Source organism: Pan troglodytes, chromosome 17, assembly GCF_028858775.2.
Source record: "Pan troglodytes isolate AG18354 chromosome 17, NHGRI_mPanTro3-v2.0_pri, whole genome shotgun sequence".
NCBI lineage: Eukaryota > Metazoa > Chordata > Mammalia > Primates > Hominidae > Pan > Pan troglodytes.
The window spans coordinates 23,890,256-23,915,140 of NC_072415.2; the positions used below are offsets into that span (position 1 = coordinate 23,890,256).

General features: G+C 41.2%; 1 protein-coding gene across 4 annotated transcripts in view; it reads left to right on the forward strand.

Annotated features, from left to right (window-relative positions):
• The window catches only part of LAMA1 (laminin subunit alpha 1), a 175,711-nt gene that overhangs the window by 113,984 nt on the left and 36,842 nt on the right, over window positions 1-24,885 (forward strand). For all 4 annotated transcript variants that reach the window (XR_010152023.1, XM_009433670.5, XM_001141549.7 and 1 more), the window contains exons 31-44: window positions 2,178-2,264; window positions 2,537-2,730; window positions 4,291-4,433; window positions 6,732-6,821; window positions 8,428-8,539; window positions 9,459-9,618; window positions 15,877-16,087; window positions 16,581-16,697; window positions 16,824-16,987; window positions 18,995-19,130; window positions 19,639-19,732; window positions 21,610-21,726; window positions 23,869-24,051; window positions 24,366-24,520. Coding sequence is in view for 3 of the 4 variants with exons in the window: in XM_009433670.5 (XP_009431945.4) it covers window positions 2,178-2,264; window positions 2,537-2,730; window positions 4,291-4,433; window positions 6,732-6,821; window positions 8,428-8,539; window positions 9,459-9,618; window positions 15,877-16,087; window positions 16,581-16,697; window positions 16,824-16,987; window positions 18,995-19,130; window positions 19,639-19,732; window positions 21,610-21,726; window positions 23,869-24,051; window positions 24,366-24,520 (1,963 nt within the window). In the remaining variant the exon portion in view is untranslated. The remainder of the gene's footprint in view (window positions 1-2,177; window positions 2,265-2,536; window positions 2,731-4,290; window positions 4,434-6,731; window positions 6,822-8,427; window positions 8,540-9,458; window positions 9,619-15,876; window positions 16,088-16,580; window positions 16,698-16,823; window positions 16,988-18,994; window positions 19,131-19,638; window positions 19,733-21,609; window positions 21,727-23,868; window positions 24,052-24,365; window positions 24,521-24,885) is intronic.

Genomic DNA, 24,885 nt, shown 5'->3' on the forward strand with positions numbered 1-24,885 from the left:
TTTTCAAGGGTCTCTGAGTGGTCTGTTGTTAATGAATATTCTCCATTGGTTGCAAAAGGCTAATTTTAAGAAAAGGTGTTCATTCTCAAAAGCATTGGAAGAGAATCTTTTCAAAAGCAAAGTATCTGTTTTGGTATTGGATGTTTGGATGGAAGCAATTAAAGAAAGGACTTTTAGGTTTTGTTTTTTAAGACTCATTTTAGCCCACAGCATATGTATCCAATCTGCGTGGAGATAAATTATTATTAATTTTATTGATAATGATACAAAAGAACCCAATTACCATTTAAGGGAATGGGGTTAGAGTTTATATAAGCTGGTGCCTAAGTGCTGAAATACCACATGGTGATAAAATTGGGACTAGTTTCTACCTTGTACTTATGATGCTTGTACAGAATTATCTGAATGCAAAAGGGAACCAGAAATTTTAAGTGGGAATTAGAATATCAAAGAATCCTCTTTGGTTCAAATGAAAATTATAACTCATCAATAATATTTTATTATTGCTTAGAATATTTGGCAAGGTATTGAACATATAAAGATCAAATGTTAACTTTTGGTATACTGCAATGAAGTATTCCTTTTAATATTTGTCTGAATCTTCTGTTTTTTATTGCCTCCAAGTAAATGATGCCTGATGGTGAGTACCAAATGAGAGGCACTATGTACACTTTCCTTGCAAGCTATGAAGCATCCTAAAATTTGTTGTTACTAGTGCTTATTTTTTATATTAAATGTATATATATAAATTTTGACTTGTCAATTCCACTTCTGTAGTCTGTGCTATAGAAATACTTGCATGTGTGTGTAAAGATGGATGTGTTTTTGCATTGCTTTTACTCATGGGGAATAGGGGGAAAACGGAAATATCTACTTACGGGGAATTGATTATATACATTGTGTTACATTCCTAGAGTGAAATATTTTACAAACACGGAGAAAAGAATAAGGTATATCTGTAGGCACAGAATTGGAGAAATGGCCAATTGAAGTATGTAATTGAATATGGAGTGTGATGCCATTTTGGAAAAAATTCATATCCACATGTCTATTCATACCCATATTATAGGTGGCTATATGTGCCCAGAGAAGTATTGGGAAGGACATTCTACCCTACTACTTTGCACGTTTCTGTGCTGTTTGAATATTTTACTTCTTCAATCATAAAAAGGTTATAAACATCCCCAAAGTCCGCATTAATAAATTAAAGTTTGTGCTATCAGGAAGAGATTGTCAGGATGTGAACATTCTTGTGTGCTCTGAATCTCAGATGCCCTAAAACACATGCTTTATTTTCTACATATTTTGTTTCCACTGAAGTCTATCCCTTTACTATTTTAAGGAGGAAAAAGAGTTGGAAGTGGTATGGGGCTGATAACTGACGCTGGAAACTTCATCTTGCTAACGAAAAGGAACCAGACTTGGCTCTAACTGGTTTTGTTTTTTATTGTTGTCTCCAGTAGTTTGCATGCACCCAGCTCAGCCTCTAGGTGGCACATTGGTAATTTAAAACGTGAAGGCAGAGGGTAGAGGATGTTGAGAAAAAGGAGTAAAACAAAAGCAGAAATCCATGAATGAGGAGATCAAATCCCAGTCAATGATTAAACTTTGAGAGGGTCTGTCATTTTGCTTATGGCAGCCTACCACATAACTCCCTGCCTGCCTTTAGGTGCATCAGTTCTCCAGTTCTGCCCTATTTCCTTGCCTTTGCTTCCCTGGCTTGCCTTCCTCGCCTTTCATTACAGTCAATAAAGTTCTTTTCGTCAGCGTGTGTTCAGCCATCTTCCCTCTGCTGTTTTTCATGCTTGCTCATAGTTGTTTCAGCTCTCTTACCACCTTATCACTTAGTAAGCAAAGACCCTTTTTCCTTGGGACACTCTCTTGTTGGGTGGCCAATTAGTGATAATCCCTAAGGTCAGTCTTCTTCCACTTAACATTCACATGATTGTCCCTGGACAGGGTCTTATGAATGTCTTTTGGATACAAGATGTGTGTGCACTTACTGATTACTTTTATTTTCCTTCTTTTTGCCAGGTAGATTGTAAGCTCTAAAAAGCTATGTGTAATCACGTAACTTTGAGACCAGTATGGTGTATCCTAAGAGTAATGAATAAGTACCTTAAGGAAAGATGGAAATTGTATATCTGAAAATTCAAAACGAAATTCTTTTCCTCCAGTTTTAGTCCCACTTGTGTCTTGGAAGGTGACCACGATTTCCGTTGTGACTCCTGTCTCCTGGGCTATGAAGGAAAACATTGTGAAAGGTACATGGGTGGATTGTCATGTGGAAATCCCTGGGCACTCTGTTTCTTTTATAAGGTATTGGGCATATTTACTATAGTAATCTGGGAGCCATTATCAATTATCAATTTGGATGTGCTTGATTGAAATAGGACCTCATTACTGTTCCAGAACAAGTTTTCCCAAGGTGAATGGATCTGTGCTTTGCATTTCATTTGGCGGAAATGATTACTGTCGCGAGTTAGAAGCTGGTATTGACCATCCTGTCTGCACCTATGTCCCTTCCTTTCTGTAGGTGCTCCTCGGGCTATTATGGGAACCCTCCATCACCAGGTGGCAGTTGCCAGAAGTGTGACTGCAACCCGCACGGCTCTGTCCACGGTGACTGTGACCGCACATCTGGGCAGTGCGTTTGCAGGCTGGGGGCCTCGGGGCTCCGGTGCGATGAGTGTGAACCGAGGCACATTCTGATGGAAACAGATTGTGTTTGTGAGTATTTCTCCTCTAAATGTGTAAAGATGGTTTTTCCTCCCAAATGTGTCGGGAAAGAAGTGGTGACGGCACACTAAAGTGTCTGCAGAATAAAAACATCCTATTTTATTTTCATTTTCTTATTTTCTAAGCATAGATCACTGTTGCATCTGCTGAACTGAACCTTTCATCATGTGTTTTCCAGCTGAGGCAGGAGGTTCTAAGATAGCAGTTTATTCCTCTGGCACTCAGAGCAGCACAGTGATTTCAACTTTCTCGTTTAGTGGCATTAATATTTCCTTTAGTGGAGCCAGGAGTGATTTAGTGCAGGAGAGGAAACAGCTTTGTGGGGTTGTCATTTGTGTTACCCCAATTTCATGATAGCTTCCACTCGTGACTATCATGGATTTAAAAAAAAAACAAAAACAAAAAAATGGAGTCTTGCTCTGTCCCCCAGGCTGGAGTGCAGTAGCACAATCTCGGCTTACTGCAACCTCCGCCTCCTGGACTCAAGTGATTCCTCTGCCTCAGCCTCCCGAGTAGCTGGGATCACAGGTGTCCACCACCTTGCCTGGCCAATTTTTGTATTTTTAGTAGAGACAGGGTTTCACCATGTTGGCCAGGCTGGTCTTGAACTCCTGACCTCAGGCAATCCACCTGCCTTGGCCTCCCAAAATTCTGGGATTACAGGCATGAACCACCATGCCCGGCCTGTTGTGGGCTTTTGTAAACTTTTTTTCCAGTTCTGATTTATTCTACCAGCAAGTGCATGAGATAGTCAGCTTGGGATGTCTTCTCAGGGGTTAATGGGGAAGATACGGAGGCCTGTTAGGACCATGGCATTGGAGGTCTTTTTTGCTTTGACTTTTGTGTGGGTTATAAGCACACACACCCCCACTATTCTCTCCAGTGTCCTTCACTTGTACTTGCGAAAGATGCATTTGCAAACTGCCTGAGGAGGTGACAGAGCAGGCTGTGGAAGGGAATACTGGGATTCAGTGCAGTGGGTCCTAGTTAAAGATGAGCCAGGCAGCATAAAGATGGGGGCAGAAGAATGAAATGTGTGCCATAACTCCCTGCCTGTCTTTAGGTGCATCTGTTCTCCAGTTCTGCCTTACTTCCTTGCCTTTGCTTCCCTGGCTTGCCTTCCTCGCCTTTCATTACAGTCAATAAAGTTCTTTTCGTCAGCGTGTGTTCAGCCCTCTTCCCCCTGCTGTTTTTCATGCTTGCTCATAGTTGTTTCAACTCTCTTACCACCTTATCACTTAGTAAGCAAAGACCCTTTTGCTTACCGGGCGCCCCTCTTGGCCTCAGCTGTTTCTTTCTGTGTGACCTCTCGGAAGTTACTTATCTGATCTGAGTCTTGGCGTCATCATTGAATAGGGGCCTAGCACTTCCTGCCGTGCCACCCATGGCACAGTTGGAGTGAGAACGAGATCAGATGTGGTGCACGGGGTCTTGGAGTGTACTCTGACCGCATATGTCATTTTCACAAAACAGCTTACGCAACTCCATGAAAAAATGGGCAGACCACATCGCATTAACTTTAACTCTCCTTTTTAAAAATTTGTCTTGTAGCCTGTGATGATGAGTGTGTAGGTGTGCTGCTGAATGACTTGGATGAGATTGGTGATGCCATTCTTTCTCTGAACCTCACTGGCATTATCCCTGTCCCATATGGAATTTTGTCAAACCTGGAAAATACAACTAAATATCTCCAGGTAGGTACTGGAAATACAGAGATGAACAGACACTTGTATCATTAAGGGATATAGTCAGTGGGAATGGTGGGAGTCATTCCATGTGTCCTCCCCACAGTGTGAGAGCCCAACTTCCATCAGCCCCTGAGGGCAGGTGTCCAGTCTTTCCTTGACTGTGACCAGTGACAGGCACTTACTTACTTATCTCACACGCTAGCTTGTTTCACGGTGGGACAGCTCTCATTGTTTCAGTGCTCTCTGGAGGACTCCTCATCAATGCTGCCCTCTGTGGCCCTCATTCTGCCTTTTGGGATAAGACCAAGTCCACTTGCTCTTCTGTAAGACAACTTTGGGTATTTGCAAACAGCTGCCCTATTAGAAAAGCAGAAAATAGGCCAGGCGCGGTGGCTCACATCTGTAATCCTAGCATCCCAGCACTTTGGGGGGCCAAGGTGGGCGGATCACGAGGTCAAGAGATCGAGACCATCCTGGCCGACGTGGTGAAACCCCATCTCTACCAAAAATACAAAAATTAGCTGGATGTGGTGGCACGTGCCTGTAGTCCCAGCTACCTGGGAGGCTGAGGCAGGAGAATTGCTTGAACCTGGGAGGTGGAGGTTGCAGTGAGCCGAGATCACACCACTGCACTCCAGCCTGGCGACAGAGCAAGACTCCATCTCAAAAAAAAAAAAAAAAGAAAAAGAAAAAGAGAAGAAAAGCAGAAAATAAATCTGAACAGTATCTTCTTTAAGGTATATTATTTTTTAAGTGTATTATTCTTCACTTCACTAAAGTTGCAGGGCACAAAAACTCTCCTCCCTGGAAGACTACATTAAATATCTGGCAGTAAATCATAGTTTTATGTTTTCATCAACAGGGCCTGGGTCAAAAAAGGATGAGGAGTTAAGAAATTAACTTAGTAGACAGCATCCTACTATAGCACTTATTTATTATTATTCTTTTATTTATTTATTTTATTATTTTTTTGAGACGGGGTCTCCCTCAGTCACCCAGGTTGGCATGCAGTGGCGCAGTCATGGCCCACTGCAGCCTTAACCTCCATAGCTCAAGGGATCCTCCTGCCTTAGCCTCCCAAGTAGCTGAGACTGCAGGCACACACCACCATGCCTGGCTAGTTCTTTTATTTTTATTTTTAATAGAGATGAGCTCTCACTGTGTTGTGCAGGCTGGTTTTGAACTCCTAAGCTCAAGAGAACCTCCCACCTTGACCTCTCAAATTTCTGGGATTATAGGCATGAGCTACCACGCCCGACCTACTTTTAATTCTAATTGGAAAACAATGTGATTCTTAAATTTTGCTTTATATATGCGTTAGAATTTGACATAATCTATGCGGTGCGCCAGGTAGCAATAAAAGGGATGGCCATTCCTAAATGCCTTTTCTTAGATAAGAGTTTTCCTCAAACTTAGCACTTCCTTAGGTGTGTGCGTGTGTTTATGTGTGCGCTGGGATGGGGCTGGTTCTTGAATCCATCTTGATTTGCAGTGGTCTTTTCTCTATAATGGTAGTTAAGAAAGATTAGGGACCTCTAAGAGATGTTTTTATGTTATACTTTCCTCAAACGTCACAAAGTGTTTTTGAAAAATGAGAGCTTTTACCTCTATAAAAAAAAGAATATTTAACTTTTTTTTCCAATCACTATATACACGATCAGTATATTATCTGCCAGTCTTGGTCCCAGGGATATAACTATTTTATATATATCAAATAAGACAAATATTTGATTTAAATTTTAACTCATTTTGAATGATTTGCTCTAAATAAACCACTTGTCCGTTTTCTTTAAATAACTTTTTGTGTTTATGTAAAGTATTCATCAAGTTTTAAGGTTTAAATAAAATTATACAAGAAATTAGAAGGCTGTTGGCATAAATTAAGCACTTTATTTTTCTTTATTTTTAGTATTTATAAAGTCTTTCTTTATTGAATTCTTTTGTAGTTTAGCCTAAAAGGCATTTTTTTCTTAGGTGTTGCAATTATAGTTAAATTTGTTTGACTCTGCTATTGAGATAAAGCCAGACTTTTATCTGAGAATTGCAGCAGTATCAGATTCTGCTGAACACAACAGATTTTAAATTTATATCTATATCAGAAATATAATGCAAAGGATGGCAGTGTAGAATCATGTCGCTATAGTCGAAACCTAAGTAAATGTGATCCATTTTTTTTTTAAATGACAGTTCCAAGGAAAGAAGAATTTCTTTCTGTGAACAAAAAAGAAATGCAAGTGCTTCTTAGTTAAGAATCAGAACATTTTACTTCGAAGCATTGTAATTTGTTTCCTCCATTCTTCCTAGGAATCTTTATTAAAAGAAAATATGCAAAAGGACCTGGGAAAAATTAAGCTTGAAGGTGTTGCAGAAGAAACGGACAACCTGCAAAAGAAGGTAAATTCTTTCCATAACCAACCAACCTTCCTCCTGGTCCCTCCCATCAGCCCTCCTGAGCAGTTGCCTTGGGGCTGTCTGGAAGGTTCTGATTAGATCATGCCAGCCTCTTCCTCCCACGAGCTGTGCTCCAGGTACTTAATCATCAAATTGGTTTTGACCCTGCCAGTTTCTGTGGTTTAGTGGGAAAAGGCTCCCGACTTAATGTCTGTTGTCATCTCTGCTGAGGACAGAGTTGGGCAGTCTCTTGGCTCTGACTTTCATTTTCTCCTCTGAAACAAAGGTGGGGCGGGGATGAAAAGATTGCTGAGGTTTCTTCCTTCTCCTAAATTCATTCAGTAACGAAGTACACGGTGAGCCCAAAAGCACGGACTGAACATCAGTAATGCTCTCTGCAGCTTGCTGGGTGGAGCAGGGAGGGCACAGACCTCATGATGAGGCGTCTGTGCAAACTTCAGGCTTCAGGCTGGGGTGGTTCTGATTTTAGGGCCCTGAATGGCAAGTGAGCTTGTTTTTCTGTCATCAGGGAATTATTTATTCTGTTTAGCCTGTGCCAGAGGAATGGCATTTAGTGACCTAAAAAAGAATCTCCCCTTCTGCAGATGGTGAGGAAGGATTATTGTCAAATTTACTGTTTTTTCATTTATGAATTTTGTATGTGTGTGTGTGTGTGTGTGTCTGTACTGTGATGGTGTATCTATACGTATGGATGTCTAATCTCCATCAACACATGCACACATACACAAACATCACCCTAGGAAGTATAGTTTGGCTCCTGTTAATTTAGAATTAACGATGTTTTGGAAAGAGTTGAAGGGTTTAAGTTTGGGTTTAAGTACCTCATCAAGCAAACATTTGGTTGGAAATAAGCTGATTAAAATAAATTCTCTGTATCCGTTAAAGAAGATTCTCTTTGGTCTTGACTAGAAAACACCAAACTCAGACTGGGTTACTCTACATTCTTGGAAATTACAAACAACCTTTCCTTTAACAAAGAGTAAAAATCCCAGTAGAAATAACAGCTGAGGACAGCTAAGTGTCAGCCTCTGGGCTGCTGACTTCCTGGCTTTTGTCTTGTGTAGTTCTCGTAGCAGCCCTGGGAGGTAAGCGTTGCTGTTTCCCAAGTGTTACGGACAATGCTTGGAGATGTCTGGGCCTGTCCACAGCCTGGCAGAATCAGGTCTAAAATCAGCTTGCCTGACTCCGTGTTCTTAACTCCTAGAGACTAACATCTCATAGGCCATACAAATCAGTAAGGTTTACTTTCTATATTCTGTATATTTGGGTTTTAAAGTGAATCGAGGGCCCTCACAGTATAGCCACTAGGAGAATCTGTAGTTTAATACACAATTAGCCTGCTTTTAAAAACATACCCATCTTTTCTTATGCTGAGTGAGTTGTAAATTATTTCATTAACTACTTAGTCCATTTCTAACCCCAAAATATTAAGCTCAGCTTGCATGATAATGCTAATCTTTACTCTATATTCTGGAATATATGTTGTTGCTTATAAGCGGCAACAGTGGAATATTACAACTTGCGTATTGTTTAAAGTCAAACTAATTACTTAAAGTCAAACTAACCTGAGACTTTATTTTTCCACCAGCTCACTAGAATGTTAGCGAGTACCCAAAAGGTGAATAGGGCAACTGAGAGAATCTTCAAGGAGAGTCAAGACCTGGCCATAGCCATTGAGAGGCTGCAGATGAGCATCACAGGTAGTGTGGGCAGTGTCTAGTTTGAAGTATCTGTGCTTATCTAGTAAGAAGTCACCATTGCTTTATTAAACATATGAATGGATGTATATCTCTTGCATCGGGTTTCCGGAACCAGAGGGGCTGGAATAGTTTGGGGATCCTGAGATGTGCAAACTTTAGTCTTTGACTGAGAGTTTTAGCTTTAAAAAAATGCATATTTCTCTTTTTATTTTCTGCATTATGCCTAAAACTTAGATCCTAATTCTCAAGCCCTGTTATGGTAAAGTTAGTATGGTAGCTCTCCATCCATTTGCCCAGAATAGGAGCTGACAGGATTTGGGACTTCAGTTAGGTACCAAGTATAGCCATCATATTAGAATAATTTAATCACTTCTCAGTTGGGTGTGCTGTGGCTTTTAGCATGCTATTTTCAGTTTTCTGGCTACCAGAAACATATGATCGCTCTTCTTTTTGTATTATAGTATAAGGGCTTAAAAAGTACAGAATCCAATAAAAATCAGACTTTATAGGGCAAAAGGTAAGGAAATTATTAGAACAAAGTATGCTTAATAAAAAAAGTAGGATCAAGCATTGGTGGTTTATTTATGTAGTAAATATTTATTGAGAACATTTATTTTTCATGTGCAGATGTCTCTGCCAGGTACAAGGAAATGCTGAGGTTGACACCATGTCCTTGCCTTTAGGGAGTTTATTGGTGCATGAGAAGACTTTGAAATAGACCAGTAATCCCAAGTTCATGAATGTTTAGTTAGGGGATGTGCAGAGTACACTGGGATATGCCAGGTGGCCTGGCCTGACATGGAGGTCCAACTCAGCTTAGGTAACAGAGCAGTCCTCAGCAGAGAAGTTTCTAAGTTTTTCACTTGGTACTAGCCACTTTTGAGAGCCTTATTAAATAATTGATGAATTTTCTCCATAGAAATTATGGAAAAGACAACTTTAAATCAGACTTTGGATGAAGATTTCCTACTACCCAATTCTACTCTTCAGAACATGCAACAGAATGGTACATCTTTGCTAGAAATCATGCAGATAAGAGACTTCACACAGTTGCACCAAAATGCCACCCTTGAACTCAAGTAAGTTCCTAATTACTGTTCACAATGCAACCAAGTAGAGAGAGAAACTTGCACGCTATCTCCAAAGGAGAAGGAGGCATCGTGGAAGAAAAGTGCTCACTGGAAATGAAATATCCTAAGAGAGGAGAAGGGGCCCTGTGGTCAAGTAAATGAAGAGATGGGTACTGACCCCTCCAAATATAGAAAGGTGTAATCTGTGCAGTCAGTGTAATCTATCTTTGTGCTATCATGCAGTAGCTTCTGTCCTTTTCTGTGATTCCGGGATGTTTCCACCTAGCACAAACAGCAGAGCCTCATGGTACTGTAGATCAAGGATAAGGCAGTAAACTCTCATAGAAAAAAATCGTTGGTGGCCACCCATACCATGAACTCTAAGGTCAATGTTATGCCAGAATAATTGAGCTCAGTTATATAAAAAAGTACAGTTACATTGAAATACACAATGTGAAGTGACACAGAGATCACAAAGCATTCTTACATACAGTAACAAGGAGTTTGGAGTTTCCTTTCCAGCTTTTATCTTAGCATTTTCACACAGGTATTACTTGATATACTAGCACAGGCTGTCTCTCTGCAGGTTGTAATGAATGTCTGAAGTGCTGTTATAAATAGTTACATGATACTTTATTAAAACTCTACTCTGGATGTTAGTATCTAAACTGTAATCAGATGAAATGATATAGTCCTGTGAGATATTTAAACTTTAATATTTTGCTATTTTAAATTATGTTGTGAGGGACTTCTTATGCAAATGTTTTATAACTTTTCTATATTGAAATATCAAATATTTATTTATACTGTATATATCTCTTCTTTTTCTGTATTTCAGATTATTATCAGGGTAGATATTAAGAAGTAGAATTATTGGCTGGGCGTGGTGGCTCATGCATGTAATCCCAGCACTTTGGGAGGCTGAGGCGGGCAGATCATCTGGGTTCAGGAGTTCAAAACCAGCCTGGCCAACAAGGCAAAACCCGTCTCTACTAAAAATACAAAAATTAGCTGGGCATGGTGGTAGACGCCTGTAATCTCAGCTACTCGGGAGGCTGAGGCAGGAGAATTGCTTGAACCTGGGTAGCGGAGGTTGCAGTGAACTGAGATCATGCCACTGCACTCCAGCCTGGGTGACAGAGCAAGACTCTGTCTCAAAAAAAAAAGAAGAAGTGGAATTATTTAGTCAAAGAATTTGTGTTTTGAGGATTCCTAACATGCACTTCCAAATAATTTTTTTTAATATTTTTTAAAAACAATGTTCACTGCCACCAGCAACACACTCTAGAGGGTTGAGTATGTGTCTTTTTTCATCATAGAGCATAATTTTTGATGTTGTTGATTTGTTAGGTGAAAAACAAAAGGAGGTGCTTGCAGTTGGATGGAGTTTGGAGAGAGGACTAGTAATCTAATTACTAGAATAACAGGGCCTGGAAAGGGCTCTGAGAGAACTAGGATCTAAAGGCCTTGCGCGGAGGGAATGAGAAGAGGACATGGTCCTGGGAGATGGGCGTGAGCAGCTGTCTGTGGAGCCCCTCCTCTGTGCCAGGAGAGTGCCGGCTTCTCTTCTCACATTGTGTTCTGTGATCATCTCAGTCTTTCCAAGTAGGGGAGAACCCAGTTGGGGAAACTGAGGCCCAAGGAATATAAGTAACTTGCCCTATGTTAAGTCCCCGGGACAATATGAAACCTGACCATAAACCTGAATCTGTTCGAGTCTAAACCCTATTATTTTCCCACCCAGAACAAAAGGAAGTACCATTTGAGACCCCTTCCATAAAAGATGGGCAGGTGGAATTTGGACAGTCGGAGACATCGAGGGCCTTTCAGGGGCGGGGAAACGAGATCTCAGTCTAGCATAGGTGGAGAGCCATTGAACAAGGGAACACTGGAGCCAAAGAAGCTCAGCTGAAGTTTGCATCGAATTTGAGAGGCAATGGGTAGTGGTGACAGAAGCCAAGGTGCGAACGTTAGTCCTGCAGCCCCGAATGCACACTGAGGCTTCAGCTGTGCTCTTCTCGGGCAGCTCCAACCGGGGCTTCCCAGGACCTGCCCACCCTGGAGGCGATGCCCCTGGGTGGGGCTCTGCTCCCTAACCTTCCTCAGCCCCCCACACATCTGAGTTGGTGGGGAGCATGTGAAGGATGGAGATTCCCAGGCCCACCCTGCAGATCCTAGAGAATCATTTTGTGGGGCTGTCCCCTCCCACCGTTACCCTTCTGAGGTCAGTTCATTCATTCATTCATTCAGCAAAGTGACCTGAACCCTGGTTGCAAGCATTGTGCCAGGAGTTGGGAACGTACAGGGGAACAATAGAGCCTTTTGCCCACTAGGAGCTCCTGGTCAATTTAGGGAAAGTTTATTTTCTGAATATGCACTTTAAATACAATAAGAAAGTTTAAAATAGAGGTCAAATTTTCATCTATAGGATGATGTTACTATCTAAACCACAATCACATGAAATGATATAGTCCTTAATGACTTGAACAAGATTAACCACCAAAAACAAAACAAAACAAAAAACCCAGCACTCTTCATTAGCTTCTTCTAGCAAAATTGACAGAGGAAACTGGTGTTTCTCAAGCTATGTGCCTCTATAACACTAGTGTCGCATGAACTCCTAGGCAGATTCCTTGAACAAATATTAACCTTCCTAGGATCTGCAAGGCGGGCCTGGGACTCTCCATCCTTAACAAGCTCCCCAGCAACTCAGATGTGTAGGGGGCTGAGGAAGGTTAGGGAGCGGAACCCAGCCCTGGGACACTGCCTCCAGAGTGGGTGGTTCCTGGGAAGACCTGGTTGGAGAGACCTGAAAGGAGGAGGGGAGGCAGGGCCAGCCCCCACCCCTACCTGTTCCCCTCAGTGCCTCCTGACCCTCCCCTACTGGCGAGGGCCTCTAGGACCCCTTTCTCTGTCACTGCCCTTCTGATTTCACTTGGAATAAAGTTATTAATAAGATTGCTGATCTCTCTAATTTGTAAGTTAAAATATTACTAAAGAGACCTTTTATTTTAAAAATCAAGAGTTTAAAATGTATTCTCTGGCCTCCACTTTCTGATTTTCCATAGATAATCCCTATATATATGCCATTTCAAAATACATGGATTATTTTAGGAATTATCTGCTTTTTAATTATAATTCTTAAAAAATTGGTAGTTCATGCTGAAGCATGGCAGTTGTATAGATGAGAAGTTTAGCACACAGACTGATTGCTTTTCATGCTGGGTCGGGTGTCTCTGGAACTAACACCACATTCAGAGTTTCACCAGGACCCCCAGGATTCAGCATATAACTGTACTTACGGCTAAGATTTATTAAGGAAGTCCAGCCAGATGGAACAAAAGGACACAGCAGAGTCTGGAGAAATCCCTGAAGTCCTCTCCCCATGTGGGATCCCAGAGAGCACTCCTCCCCCAGCAAGAAAAATGCAGCAACATGTGTGTGATGTTTCTGCCCAGGGAAGCCTGTCAGAGATGCAGTACCCAGGGATTTTGTTGGAGCTGTACTGGTAGGCACCCTCTGCCTAGCACACAGCAAAAGTCGACTCCCAGAAGGAAAGCAGGTGTTCAGCATAAAACATGTTGCTTGCACAAACAGCCCAGGTAGTGAGCTACTCTTAGCAGTTAGGGATCAGTGGGAACGCAGCCCACCTTGCCAGCAGGCCTTTCAAAGGAGAGCGGACTCCAGCCTGCCACGTTGACTCTTTACTGCACACTTCGGATTATTGTTTGTAGCTGTTTTTCAAATGATTTCCATGGTGGTATCTCAGACCTATTAAAAGATTTTTTTTTTTTTTTAGTTGAGACGGAGTCTCCTCTGTCTCCCAGGTTGGGGTTCAGTGGCGTGATCTTAGCTCACTTCAGCTTCCGCCTCCCGGGTTCAAGCGATTCTCCCTCCTCAGCCTCCTGAGTAGCTGGGATTACAGGCACCCACCATCATGCCCAGCTAATTTTTGTAATTTTGTATTTTTGTAGAGACAGGGTTTCACCATGTTGGCCAGGCTGGTCTTGGACTTCTGACCTCAGGTGATCTGCCCGCCTTGGCCTCCTGAAGTGCGGGGATACAGGCATGAGCCACTGCGCCCGACCAAAGATACGTCATTAAAGAAGCACATTCCAAGACACAGTGTCTACTAAGGAGAGACACGTTCTGTACTGCAGGTCTTCTCAAAGCTTTTAGTACATTGACGCACATCAGCAGCCCCGTGGAGGATCCGGCTCACTTCTTTCACCCTGGAATATTTGTTCAAGGAATCTGCCTGGCAGTTCATGGGACATTGGTGTTGTAGAGGAACATAGTTTGAGAAACACCAGTTTCCTCTGTTAATTTTGCTAGAAGAAGCTAATGAAGTGCTCAGTGGGGTTTTTTTGTTGATTAATCTTGTTCAAGTCATTGAGGACTATGTCATTTCACCCGATTGTAGTTTAGATAGAAGAGTCATCTTGTAGATGAAAATTTGGCCTCTATTTTGAGCTTTCTTTTTTCTCTTTTTGAGACACGGTCTCACTCTGTCACCCAGGCTGGAGTGCAGTGGCGCAATCTCAGCTCACTGCAACCTCCACCTCCCAGGCTCAAGCGATTTTCCCACCTCAGCCTCCTGAGTAGCTGGGACTACAGGCACGCGCCACCATGCCTGGCTAATTTATTTTAAATTTTCTTAGAGAGATATCTTATTTAATAATAAGGAATAATAGATTCATGATCAGACATTAGAAATATATTGGGTTTATTTGTGTTTTCTTATGTATGTGTTTTAGTTCTTGTTGCCTGCTCATAATGCAACGTCTTTATTATCATTAAAAATTATATCATTAAAAATTATAAGTGCCGATGTTATTCTAATAATGTCAGAGTTCAAATTCATAACCTTGAAAAATGTTTTTGGTCGTGTCTTAACCCAGTGACCTGATACCTGTGAAAGCTGAGGGTGTTTTACAGGGCATTTTCCATAGAATTTTTCAAAGTTGTCCTGACAAATTAAAATGAAGAGTTAATAGGATATACTCCACTACTGCAAGGATTTGTAGCATGAAATTTTATTATTCTATGCAGCTATAAATTCAAAATTGATTTAAATCAGCAATTTGATGGCATATTTATAAAGACATAGGAAAAAAATCTTTTGGTATTCTAAAGCTTGCATTTATCCGTGGTACAAATCATATCTTTCTGTCAATTTGAATTTGAAAGCTTTTATGAAATCTGTTTCTTCTTAACTAGCTGCAGAAAATCCTTTTATCGTATATATAAATTGGTAAATTCTTAACAAATCACTGAATAGCTTTCTTTCAATTTCTTGCTGTATTATATATAATGAAAGATTGCAGTTCCCATCAACACAGAATGTTGTCCCAATTTCCTGAATCCAGATTCATGGAGATGATCTTTTTTAATTCCATTACTAAAATGTATTAGAAAGTTTAAGTGTTCGGATTCCCACAAAGCCCACTGGACCCAAGTTTACCAGGAAATTTGGGGAGGTGGGGTTTAATGAGCTTCATCATTTATGAAATCATCAGAGCTGCTGATAAAAGAAGTAAAGCTTTGGGCCGGGCGCGGTGGCTTACGCCTGTAATCCCAGCACTTTGAGAGGCCGAGGTGGGCAAGTCACCTGAGGTCAGGAGTTTGAGACTAGCCTGGCCAACAGGTGAAACCCAAACCCCGTCTCTACTAAAAAAAATTAGCTGGGCGTGATGGCAGGCGCCTTAATCCCAGCTACTTGGGAGGCAGAGGCAGGAGAATCATTTGAACATGGGAGGTGGAGGTTGCAGTGAGCTGAGATCAAGCCATTGCACTCAAACCTAGGGGACAAGAGCAAGACTTCTCTCAAAAAAAAGAAGTAAAGCTTTGAAAGCTTCAAGACTTGTGCCTGCTTGTGGTCATCCTAACCGGCTTAACTTGAAATACACATGAGATGAAAGATCACCATGCCTGTAAATTTCAGCAAACTATATGGGAACATGGAACATCACTGTGCACTTATATAAGTACCGTTTACTTCCTGTCATGAATAAATGTATCTGTGAGATGCACCACTAAAAAAAAAAAAAAAAAAAAAAAGACAATTTGTTAAGGATAAAATATAAACCTGCCATACCTGTAGCTATCTTAGAAAAATTGTTTCCATTCTTAAGAAGTTATGATGTATCACTTACAATTTCAAAAAGAGACTAGGCATAAATATGTAAAAATTTTTTCCACTATTATTTCAGAGATAGGAGCTTTGTTGTTCATTTACTTACTATGTGAACCATTCATATTTATCAGGGCTGCTGAAGATTTATTGTCACAAATTCAGGAAAATTACCAGAAGCCGCTGGAAGAATTGGAGGTATCGAAAGAAGCAGCAAGCCACGTCCTTTCAAAGCACAACAATGAACTAAAGGCGGCTGAGGCGCTCGTGAGGGAAGCTGAGGCAAAGATGCAGGAAAGCAACCACCTGCTGCTCATGGTCAATGCTAATCTGAGAGAATTCAGTGTGAGTCTCACTTGCTCTCTCCTTCTCAATTAGAACAGGTAACAAAATACTCCAACGTAAGCAATTAAAAGTGAGCCCTGGCCTGGCTGGGTGGCTCACGCTTGTAATCCCAGCACTTTGGGAGGCCGAGGCAGGCAGATCACGAGGTCAAGAGATCGAGACCATCCTGGCCAACATGGTGAAACCCCAGTCTCTACTAAAAATACAAAAATTAGCTGGGCGTGGTGGCACGCGCTTGTAGTCCCAGCTACTCGGGAGGCTGAGGCAGCAGAATCGCTTGAACTTGGGAGATGGAGGTTGTAGTGAGCTGAGATCATGCCACCGCACTCCAGCCTGACAACAGAATGAGACTCCATCTCAAAAAATAAAAATAACTTTAAAATAAAATAAAAGTGAGTCCCATGCACTAACTTCTGCATGTAGCATTAGGTACCAAAGGTCAGAAGCAGGGTTGCTTTTATGAAGCACCCTTAAAATGCCATTTCTGCTGCAGGATAAAAAGCTGCATGTTCAAGAAGAACAAAATCTGACCTCAGAGCTCATTGTCCAAGGAAGAGGATTGATAGATGCTGCTGCTGCACAAACAGATGCTGTACAAGATGCTCTAGAGGTAAATTACATCTGAGCATGGCCACAATACAGTTTTTAATGAATCTTCACACATCTCGTCTATATGCACACATATCTGTTATTAAGTAGATGTGCATATATTTACAATATTAATTTCTCCATGTAGCACTTAGAGGATCACCAGGATAAGCTACTTTTATGGTCTGCCAAAATCAGGCACCACATAGATGACCTGGTCATGCACATGTCCCAAAGGAACGCAGTCGACCTGGTCTACAGAGCTGAGGACCATGCCGCTGAGTTCCAGAGACTAGCAGATGTTCTGTACAGGTAGGAACACGCCTTTGTGGGAACTCAAGAGCTTGCAGTCTATTGATCGGAGAAAACAAAGATGGATGTTTCTATTCACAGTGATGGGTCACTCTTCCTTTGTGTAAAAATGAGCACTCCTGTTTTATTAACCTGGCAAGTTGGATTTCCTTGTGTCTGCTAACATAGTTTACCATTGGCCTACATATATGGTGGAAAAATGCGAATAACAGGAGAAGACTTAAAACACATAATATGCTACAGTATAATATTAATATAATAAAACACGTATTATGCTACAGTATCAAGCCATCAAGGCTTTATTAAGCACCTACTGAATGCTCAGGGCTTTGTTAGATTGCAGGTGGAACAGAATGAGGTTATTAATTTCTTTACAGATCTTGCCTTTTTGGAGTTTATTATTTGGTTGGAGGATGTGGCTGCCCACTCTCTACCTATAGAAGTGTTGGGAGTCTCTTTTCCAATCCCTGAGAGATACCACCTCCAATTATTTTCTACTGCCTGAAAGTCTGCCATTGTAATACAATTACTTTAACTTATATTTTTTGGATATTTAAAAAATATGTACTCAACTTGCTAAAAATTCCTTTAAACGAGAAGCACAATTTTAGCCAGCCGTTTCAAACTTGTCTGCACATTGGAATCACCTGGGGAGCTTCTTAAGCCACCGATGCCTTTGTCCTTTAGCTGCCTTCCCCCCAAAGATTGTGACTTAATGGGTCTGGGGTGTAGGGTTTTGTGATTTTTTGAAAACCCTCAGGTGATTCTAATGTGCTGCAAATGTGGGAACCAAAAGTTTTAGGTGTTATCAGTGATTTACATAATACTGTGAGTTAATTGGTAAATTCCTTTCTTTAAAATTTGCTATGCGTTATGGGTGACAAGTCTGACCACACTGGGAAAATGTATGTTCTTGTGCATGTTCTGTGGAAGGGGAAAGATGCGTGTCTCCTTATTGGAAAAATGCTGACATAAAAGATTAGTTCACACAACAAAAGCAATTAAAAATCGTATAAGATAGAATATTGCATAAATTATGTGCTAAATTGAGTACTGCTTCCTAATATGTCTTAGGGATCAGTAGTGGAAAATGGCATTAGATACCAGCTCCTCTCTTCTCATCAGTTTTCATCATTTCCCCCAAAGAGAAAAAAATATTCTGACTCCATACCTAGCTAAAACAAAACCTTTATTACTTCATATGAGTAATAGAAACAATTTGTTGTGATAACACAAAGTTAAATAATTATCTTTTATTTATAAATCACAGAATTTTGCCAGTCCAATAGTAACAAACAATAGCTGCTAATATTCGGTCTGGGAATTGCCCGACTCAATAACCTTGGAAAGAAAATGAAGTGAGTTACTCAGCAGGCAAAGATGTGCCCATTGCCAGACTTTATTTTCAAGACAGAGAGCACTGGATGACATTGTGCCATTACCAGTTACCAAGTTCCTAAGCAATGTGCCCACTTGTTAGAATGATGTTAAGCTGATTGAAATATTAGCTGATCTTCCTCCAAAATCTCTAGTGAATTTTGTAAAATTGTCATATGCCATTTGAGGGATAAGATTCAGCGGCCTCAGGTATGCTTAGAAACACTTCTTGGAGGTTACCAAGTATGTTGCAGGAAGCTTATAACCAATGCAAACATGCAGTGGTGCCCTAGACATGCGCAGGGGATTGGAACAGAGATTGAGGAATGCTGAGGGCAGCTGGTGGAAAGTGATGAATGGTCGTCTAAGGGAAACAGCAATAGTCTCTTCTTGGGTATTGATTAAATAGCAGTTCTGAGTGTTATTATGACAAAGTGGCTACGGCTTCTCAAAGATTACTTTTGAAGTTACATGGGAACCCATAGGTTGTTATTTTTTATGGATGATACTCTTCTAAGGGGAAAGAAGATAGGAGGCTTTCAAAACTAGTAGGCATTTATGATTTTTGTGAGTGAATTGGCAAGTTTGATTTAGTTTATCATAACGTATCTAAATATGCTGCTTTGATAGTGGCCTTGAAAACATCAGAAATGTGTCCCTGAATGCCACCAGTGCAGCCTATGTCCATTACAACATCCAGAGCCTGATTGAAGAATCGGAGGAACTGGCCAGAGATGCTCACAGGACTGTGACTGAGACGAGCCTGGTAGGAAACGCCGTGGCTTCTTTTTCTGGGCTCTGTGGGAGATTTTTCTGTACCGGGTTTGAGCAGAGATTCAGTGGCCCCAATTTCTGCCTATTAACATTCTTTTCTGGTGGAATCGGTTTCTGGCTTCTGTCATCATATGATCTGTGTTTTAATTTTTTAAGGTCATAAATACTTCTTTATACAGACTAGAAACCAGTGTGGAGATGAGAACAATCTCACATTTCCTTGCGCTAAAAATGATGATGCTACTTGATACCTACTGGAGACATTTTTCTATAACCATGGTGAAAATCTTTATTGAATGGCTGGTTTCCTTCCTTATCTACTTAAAAATGTCTTTGTTTTCTCTTGCCTCAGCCATTTTAAATTGTCCCTACCTGGTACCTGGCTGACTTTCTTGCTGCGAATGTGTCTGGGGGCTACTCTGATGGAGTCACTTCCTCTGTCCCCAGCAGGACTCCACCCTGCCCTGCTCTCACCATGCTTAAGTGGTTCTGTTTTCCAGCTCTCAGAATCCCTTGTTTCTAATGGGAAAGCGGCCGTGCAGCGCAGCTCCAGATTTCTAAAAGAAGGCAACAACCTCAGCAGGAAGCTTCCAGGTCAGTATGTGGCTCGGACGGTGTAGACAGGCAGAGTGAGCGTGAGCGTCTCGCTGAGCAGCCTCTAAGAATGTTCTCCTTGCATGCAGCAACTTGAAGCTTAGCATTTCTGTGTCCCATTTATATTCCAATTTCCTATCATATAAATTTTCCTATCGTATAAACTTCCTATCATATAAACCTCATAGAATTTGGCATTTTTATTCTAGTGATATCTGTTCCTTTATTGTGCAGTCATCTCTATCTTTAACCTGTCCTTAATCCTCCACTCATTGCCTTAGCTTGGAGCCTTCACTGTTCTTCCTAGTGTCTGCTGGGTTATCTTTGATTGCGTGTGCTCCTCTAGTTTTTCCTTGAGGAGATGTATTATGCTTGATATTTCTTTTACCTTTCTCATGGGACTAATATCATGTTAGACTCATAGTAGGTTCTCGTTTAATGATTATTAAATTAAATCCTAATTGATTTAGCCATTTTTCAAAAAATACCTACGCAGTTTAGTTTGTGCTAAAGTTTCAACAAAGAATGACTTGGCATATGTAAGAGCAATCCATCCAATAAACATGAACCAAAGTGGTAGCAGGAATCTGTTATGTAAGAGAAACTATGTAGGCCTACAATTTTTTATAACAAATAATGTGCTTTCCACCTTAATATATTCTAATAGATCAAAAATACCAAGATTTCTGGAGGAGTAAATAGTGGGCCAGGCACACAGCTCATACCCTTTACAGGTGACTTACTTCCGAGTCTAACACTGGATCCTTCCACAGCTGTCTGAACTAAAGGCTTGGATATGTACATAGTTTTTTTTCTCATTGAGTGACACAGTTTAAAATTTATGTTGTCATCTCACAGTATCGAAAATGCATAATGTGTTGATGGGCTGTAATTTCAGTCTGTACAACTAGAGGTACTTCATAGGTAGTGAAATTGGGAGCTTGCTGGCAATTAAAATTTCACGTTTTAACCATGTGCTCAAAATCCAAATGTGATTGTATGTTATGAACAGAAATTTTAAAAGTAAAAGCTGTGATCAAACTTGAGAAGGAGGTTGAGTTGAGTTCCAGTTGGGTGGCCAGAAGGGAATAGTAGGGGATGGAGGATTGGCCAGAGATGCAGGTGGGAGACTGTGAGGAAGACTTCCAGGTAGGAGCCCACCCTAGGGGTTTTACAACCCAGAGGAGAAAGGTGGCCAGGATTCAGATGGGAATAGAAAGTTAGTGTGTCTGATTAAGACTGAGTGACTTAAACACAGCTCTTCATCCTTGAGCTCTAGTAAAATTGGACATGAAATTTAAGTAGAAATATTAGTGAACAAGTCAACAAGCAAAGTAGAGAAAATGATCGAGCAAGCTAGAAACACATTCTTAATTTCTTTTTTTTTTTTTTTTTTTTTTTTTTTTGAGATGGAGTCTTGCTCCGTCACCCAGGCTGGAGTGCAGTGGCACGATCTCAGCTCGCTGCAAGTTCCACCTCCCGGGTTCACGCCATTCTCCCGCCTCAGCCTCCCAAGTAACTGGGACTACAGGCGCCCACCACCACGTCTGGCTAATGTTTATTTTTATTTTTATTTTTATTTTTAGTAGAGACGGGGTTTCACTGTGTTAGCCAGGCTGGTCTCAATCTCCTGACCTTGTGATCTGCCTGCCTCGGCCTCCCAAAGTGCTGGGATTACAGGCGTGAGCCATCGCTCCTGGCCCATACTCTTAATTTCTATAATGAGTGGTGCTCAGTCTTGCTGGAAAAACTGTCAATATTGGGAATCTCTTTAGAAAGCTATGAATTCTGTCGATGGTCAAGAATGATAAAGCTGTTGCCTAGGCAACTTTTTTGCAGGCTAACCTGAAAGGAAACATTTTTCTCCCTTTAAATAGGTATTGCATTGGAACTGAGTGAATTGAGAAATAAGACAAACAGATTTCAAGAGAATGCTGTTGAAATTACCAGGCAAACCAATGAATCACTCTTGATACTTAGAGCAATTCCTGAAGGTAAGTGGAAAGGACTTTCTTCTGTAAATAACGTCTTCTCATTGTAAAAGCATCACTCAGGAGCATAAGGAAGTCCTGCCTCAAGACTGATCAGGGCTTTAGCTCAAAAATGAGACTAAGATTGGCAAAATTTTTACTTGCAAAGGAATATGATTTAGAAATGAAAATCATTGGTTTTTAAAATAACATCACAATACTTGCCTCAAGCTACTAGAATTATAGTCTTAAAAACAGAGACTGCATAGTATCTGAATTGCTTACTTTTGAAATGGGCTTGACACATTGCTTAGAGGAAGAAAGACCATTGAAAGAAGTCAGCAAGTAAAGAAGCTGGAATGTGCTTTACCTGCCTAAGGGGAAAATGCCAGATTCATTATCAGTGTGGCAAACTGAAGACTGCTTGCTTGGCCATCTTCCTCAGTGAGGCAGTAAAACATTAGGCTCACTGATCACTTTAATACTGATGGTTTAGAAATGTGGTATTCATGAAATTTTTGGGGGGGTCTACAGTAATTTTATTGTAACAGAGAAGCCAGGCCGCAATAAGTCTACATGATCAGAGCAGATGGTGGTTCTGTCCAGTGGGTGAAGCCTGAACCCGGCTAGCAGCACACATTTTTTGAGACGGAGTCTCGCTCTGTCGCCCAGGCTGGAGTGCAGTGGCGCGATCTTGGCTCACTGCAAGCTCCGCCCCCCGGGTTCACACCATTCTCCTGCCTCTGCCTCCCGAGTAGCTGGGACTACAGGCACCTGCCACCGCGCCCGGCTAATTTTTTGTATTTTTAGTAGAGATGGAGTTTCATCACGTTAGCCAGGATGGTCTCGATCTCCTGACCTCGTGATCCGCCTGCCTTGGCCTCCCAAAGTGTTGGGATTACAGGCGTGAGCCACCGCGCCTGGCCTAAAGTTTTAAATAGGATAATTTTTTTATGTGTAATACAAATGAATTGTGCTGCACCTCAAACTTCTCTTTTGTTCTTTTGTTGTTTTTTACTTTGAAAATTTCAATTGTTTTATAGAGACCACGTCTTGCTGTGTTGCCCAGATTGGCCTTGAACTCTTGGCCTCAAGCGACCCTCTTGCCTTGGTCTCCCAAAGTTCTGGGATTACAAGTGTGAGCCACTGTGCCTGTCCTCCTTTTTTTCTTAATAAGCATCTTTTGAAAAAGTCTTATAAACTGCTTTAAAGCCATTAAAAACAGGAAGCCCCGAAGTCCTGTTTGTAAGCATGGAAGTTACCTGGGGAAACTGGGCATGCTGCGTTGGGCTTACTTCTTACCTTGAAACAATGGAGCATTTTCTGATCTGGAAGATTTTTTTTTTTCCTTTTCTTTTTTTATAAGGATGCCATGGTATATTTTGACTAAATGCTTAATAACATTTTTATTTGAAAATAATTTCGAGCCTACAGAAAAGTTGCAGGAAAAGTAAAAAGGCCACCTGTATACCCTTTTTCCAGCTTTTTCTGCTGTAAATGTTTTGCCCCGCTTGTGATTAAATGCTTTGAAAATGAATGATACTGTCTTTTAAAAATCCTCACCCAGATTTTCTAGAATAACTGAATTCCAATTTACCTTGAGTGGCTGTTTGGGCTTTATTCTGCTGTTACTTCTAGCAGCCAGTTGATGCTATGGGCAAATACCTCTTCCTTTAACTTAAGACATTCCCACCTTAGCTGCAGACCTAGGATCCAAATCCTTATTATCCAGACATGAAAGGAGGTGGAGAACATGTTTCATGAAGCTGAGAAGGGAGTGATGGAAAAGGACCCAAATAAAGAAGTTCAGCTTATTAACATGTAAGACACAGCTCACACAGCGATTGGCCATTACTTTTGTGATCTCATTGTGTATTGAAATCATATTCCAGAGAAGTATTAACAAAAATTATTTCATTTGTCCCTAAAAGGGGATAGTAGAGCATATGATATGCAGCTTTAATATTGCCATTAGAAACAAGAAGCTCTTAGTTCATTGACCACTGCCCAAAAGAAAAAAAAGCAAACAGACAAGCCTCAGTTTGTGTTCAGCATCAGTAATATGACAATAATATATTTCTGTGCGAAATTACATTTGTTGTCGTTTTATTCTTTTCTCTGTGTGTAAGCACCAGAAGTGCATGCTTTTATATACATTTATTTTAGGTATAAGAGACAAGGGAGCCAAAACCAAAGAGCTGGCCACGTCTGCAAGCCAGAGCGCGGTGAGCACGCTGAGGGACGTGGCGGGGCTGAGCCAGGAGCTGCTGAACACATCTGCCAGCCTGTCCAGGGTCAACACCACATTACGAGAGACACACCAGCTTCTGCAGGACTCCACCATGGCCAGTATGTCAGCGCCCTTCCTTCCAGTCATGATCGTCTGCGTCATGCAGACGTGGAGCTAGCTAAGCACACAGTGGTGCGTTGTTCACAACATTCCTGAAAAGTAGAAGTATGCTAACATCTGGATTAGCCTTTATTAAGAGAAGGACCTTGGGAAATGCATGCTACTTGTGCAGTTTTCATCTTTGTACCACAATGTCATGGCTTTGATTGTTAGGGTGTTGTTTTACCGAGTGCATTGTTAATGGACAATTAATTATCTTGTTTTTCCCTCTCCCCAACTTTCTTGCCACCCCTTGCCTTCTTGTATTTGTTAGCTCTGTTGGCTGGAAGAAAAGTCAAAGACGTGGAAACTCAAGCCAACCTTTTGTTTGATCGGTTGAAGCCTTTGAAGATGTTAGAGGAGAATCTGAGCAGAAACCTATCAGAAATTAAACTGTTGATCAGCCAGGCCCGCAAACAAGCAGCTTCTGTGAGTTTGGGGCCCCGTGGCTTTCGTAACTGGGCTCTCAGTCATGTGGGGTCCCAGGGAATTCATGCAGACATGGCCGTCAGTCACACTGCGCCCCTTAGGACTTCCAAAGACCCAGATCCCAATAATCTGGGCTTCCTCATAGCCCTGTCTTGGTATGTTTAAAGCCAATAACTAGCTCATTTTCTTTGAGTTCTGCTTTTGTTCAGCATGCTTCAAAATGTTGTTAGCAAAGAGATTTCCATGTCTTTATGGAGATTTATCATTATAGACTAAATTTAAAACTATTAGCCTGGACAGTGCGGAACATGTCAAATCTACGTGTTAACATCACTCTTAAGTTTATGGGTTGCATGTGGTGTTAG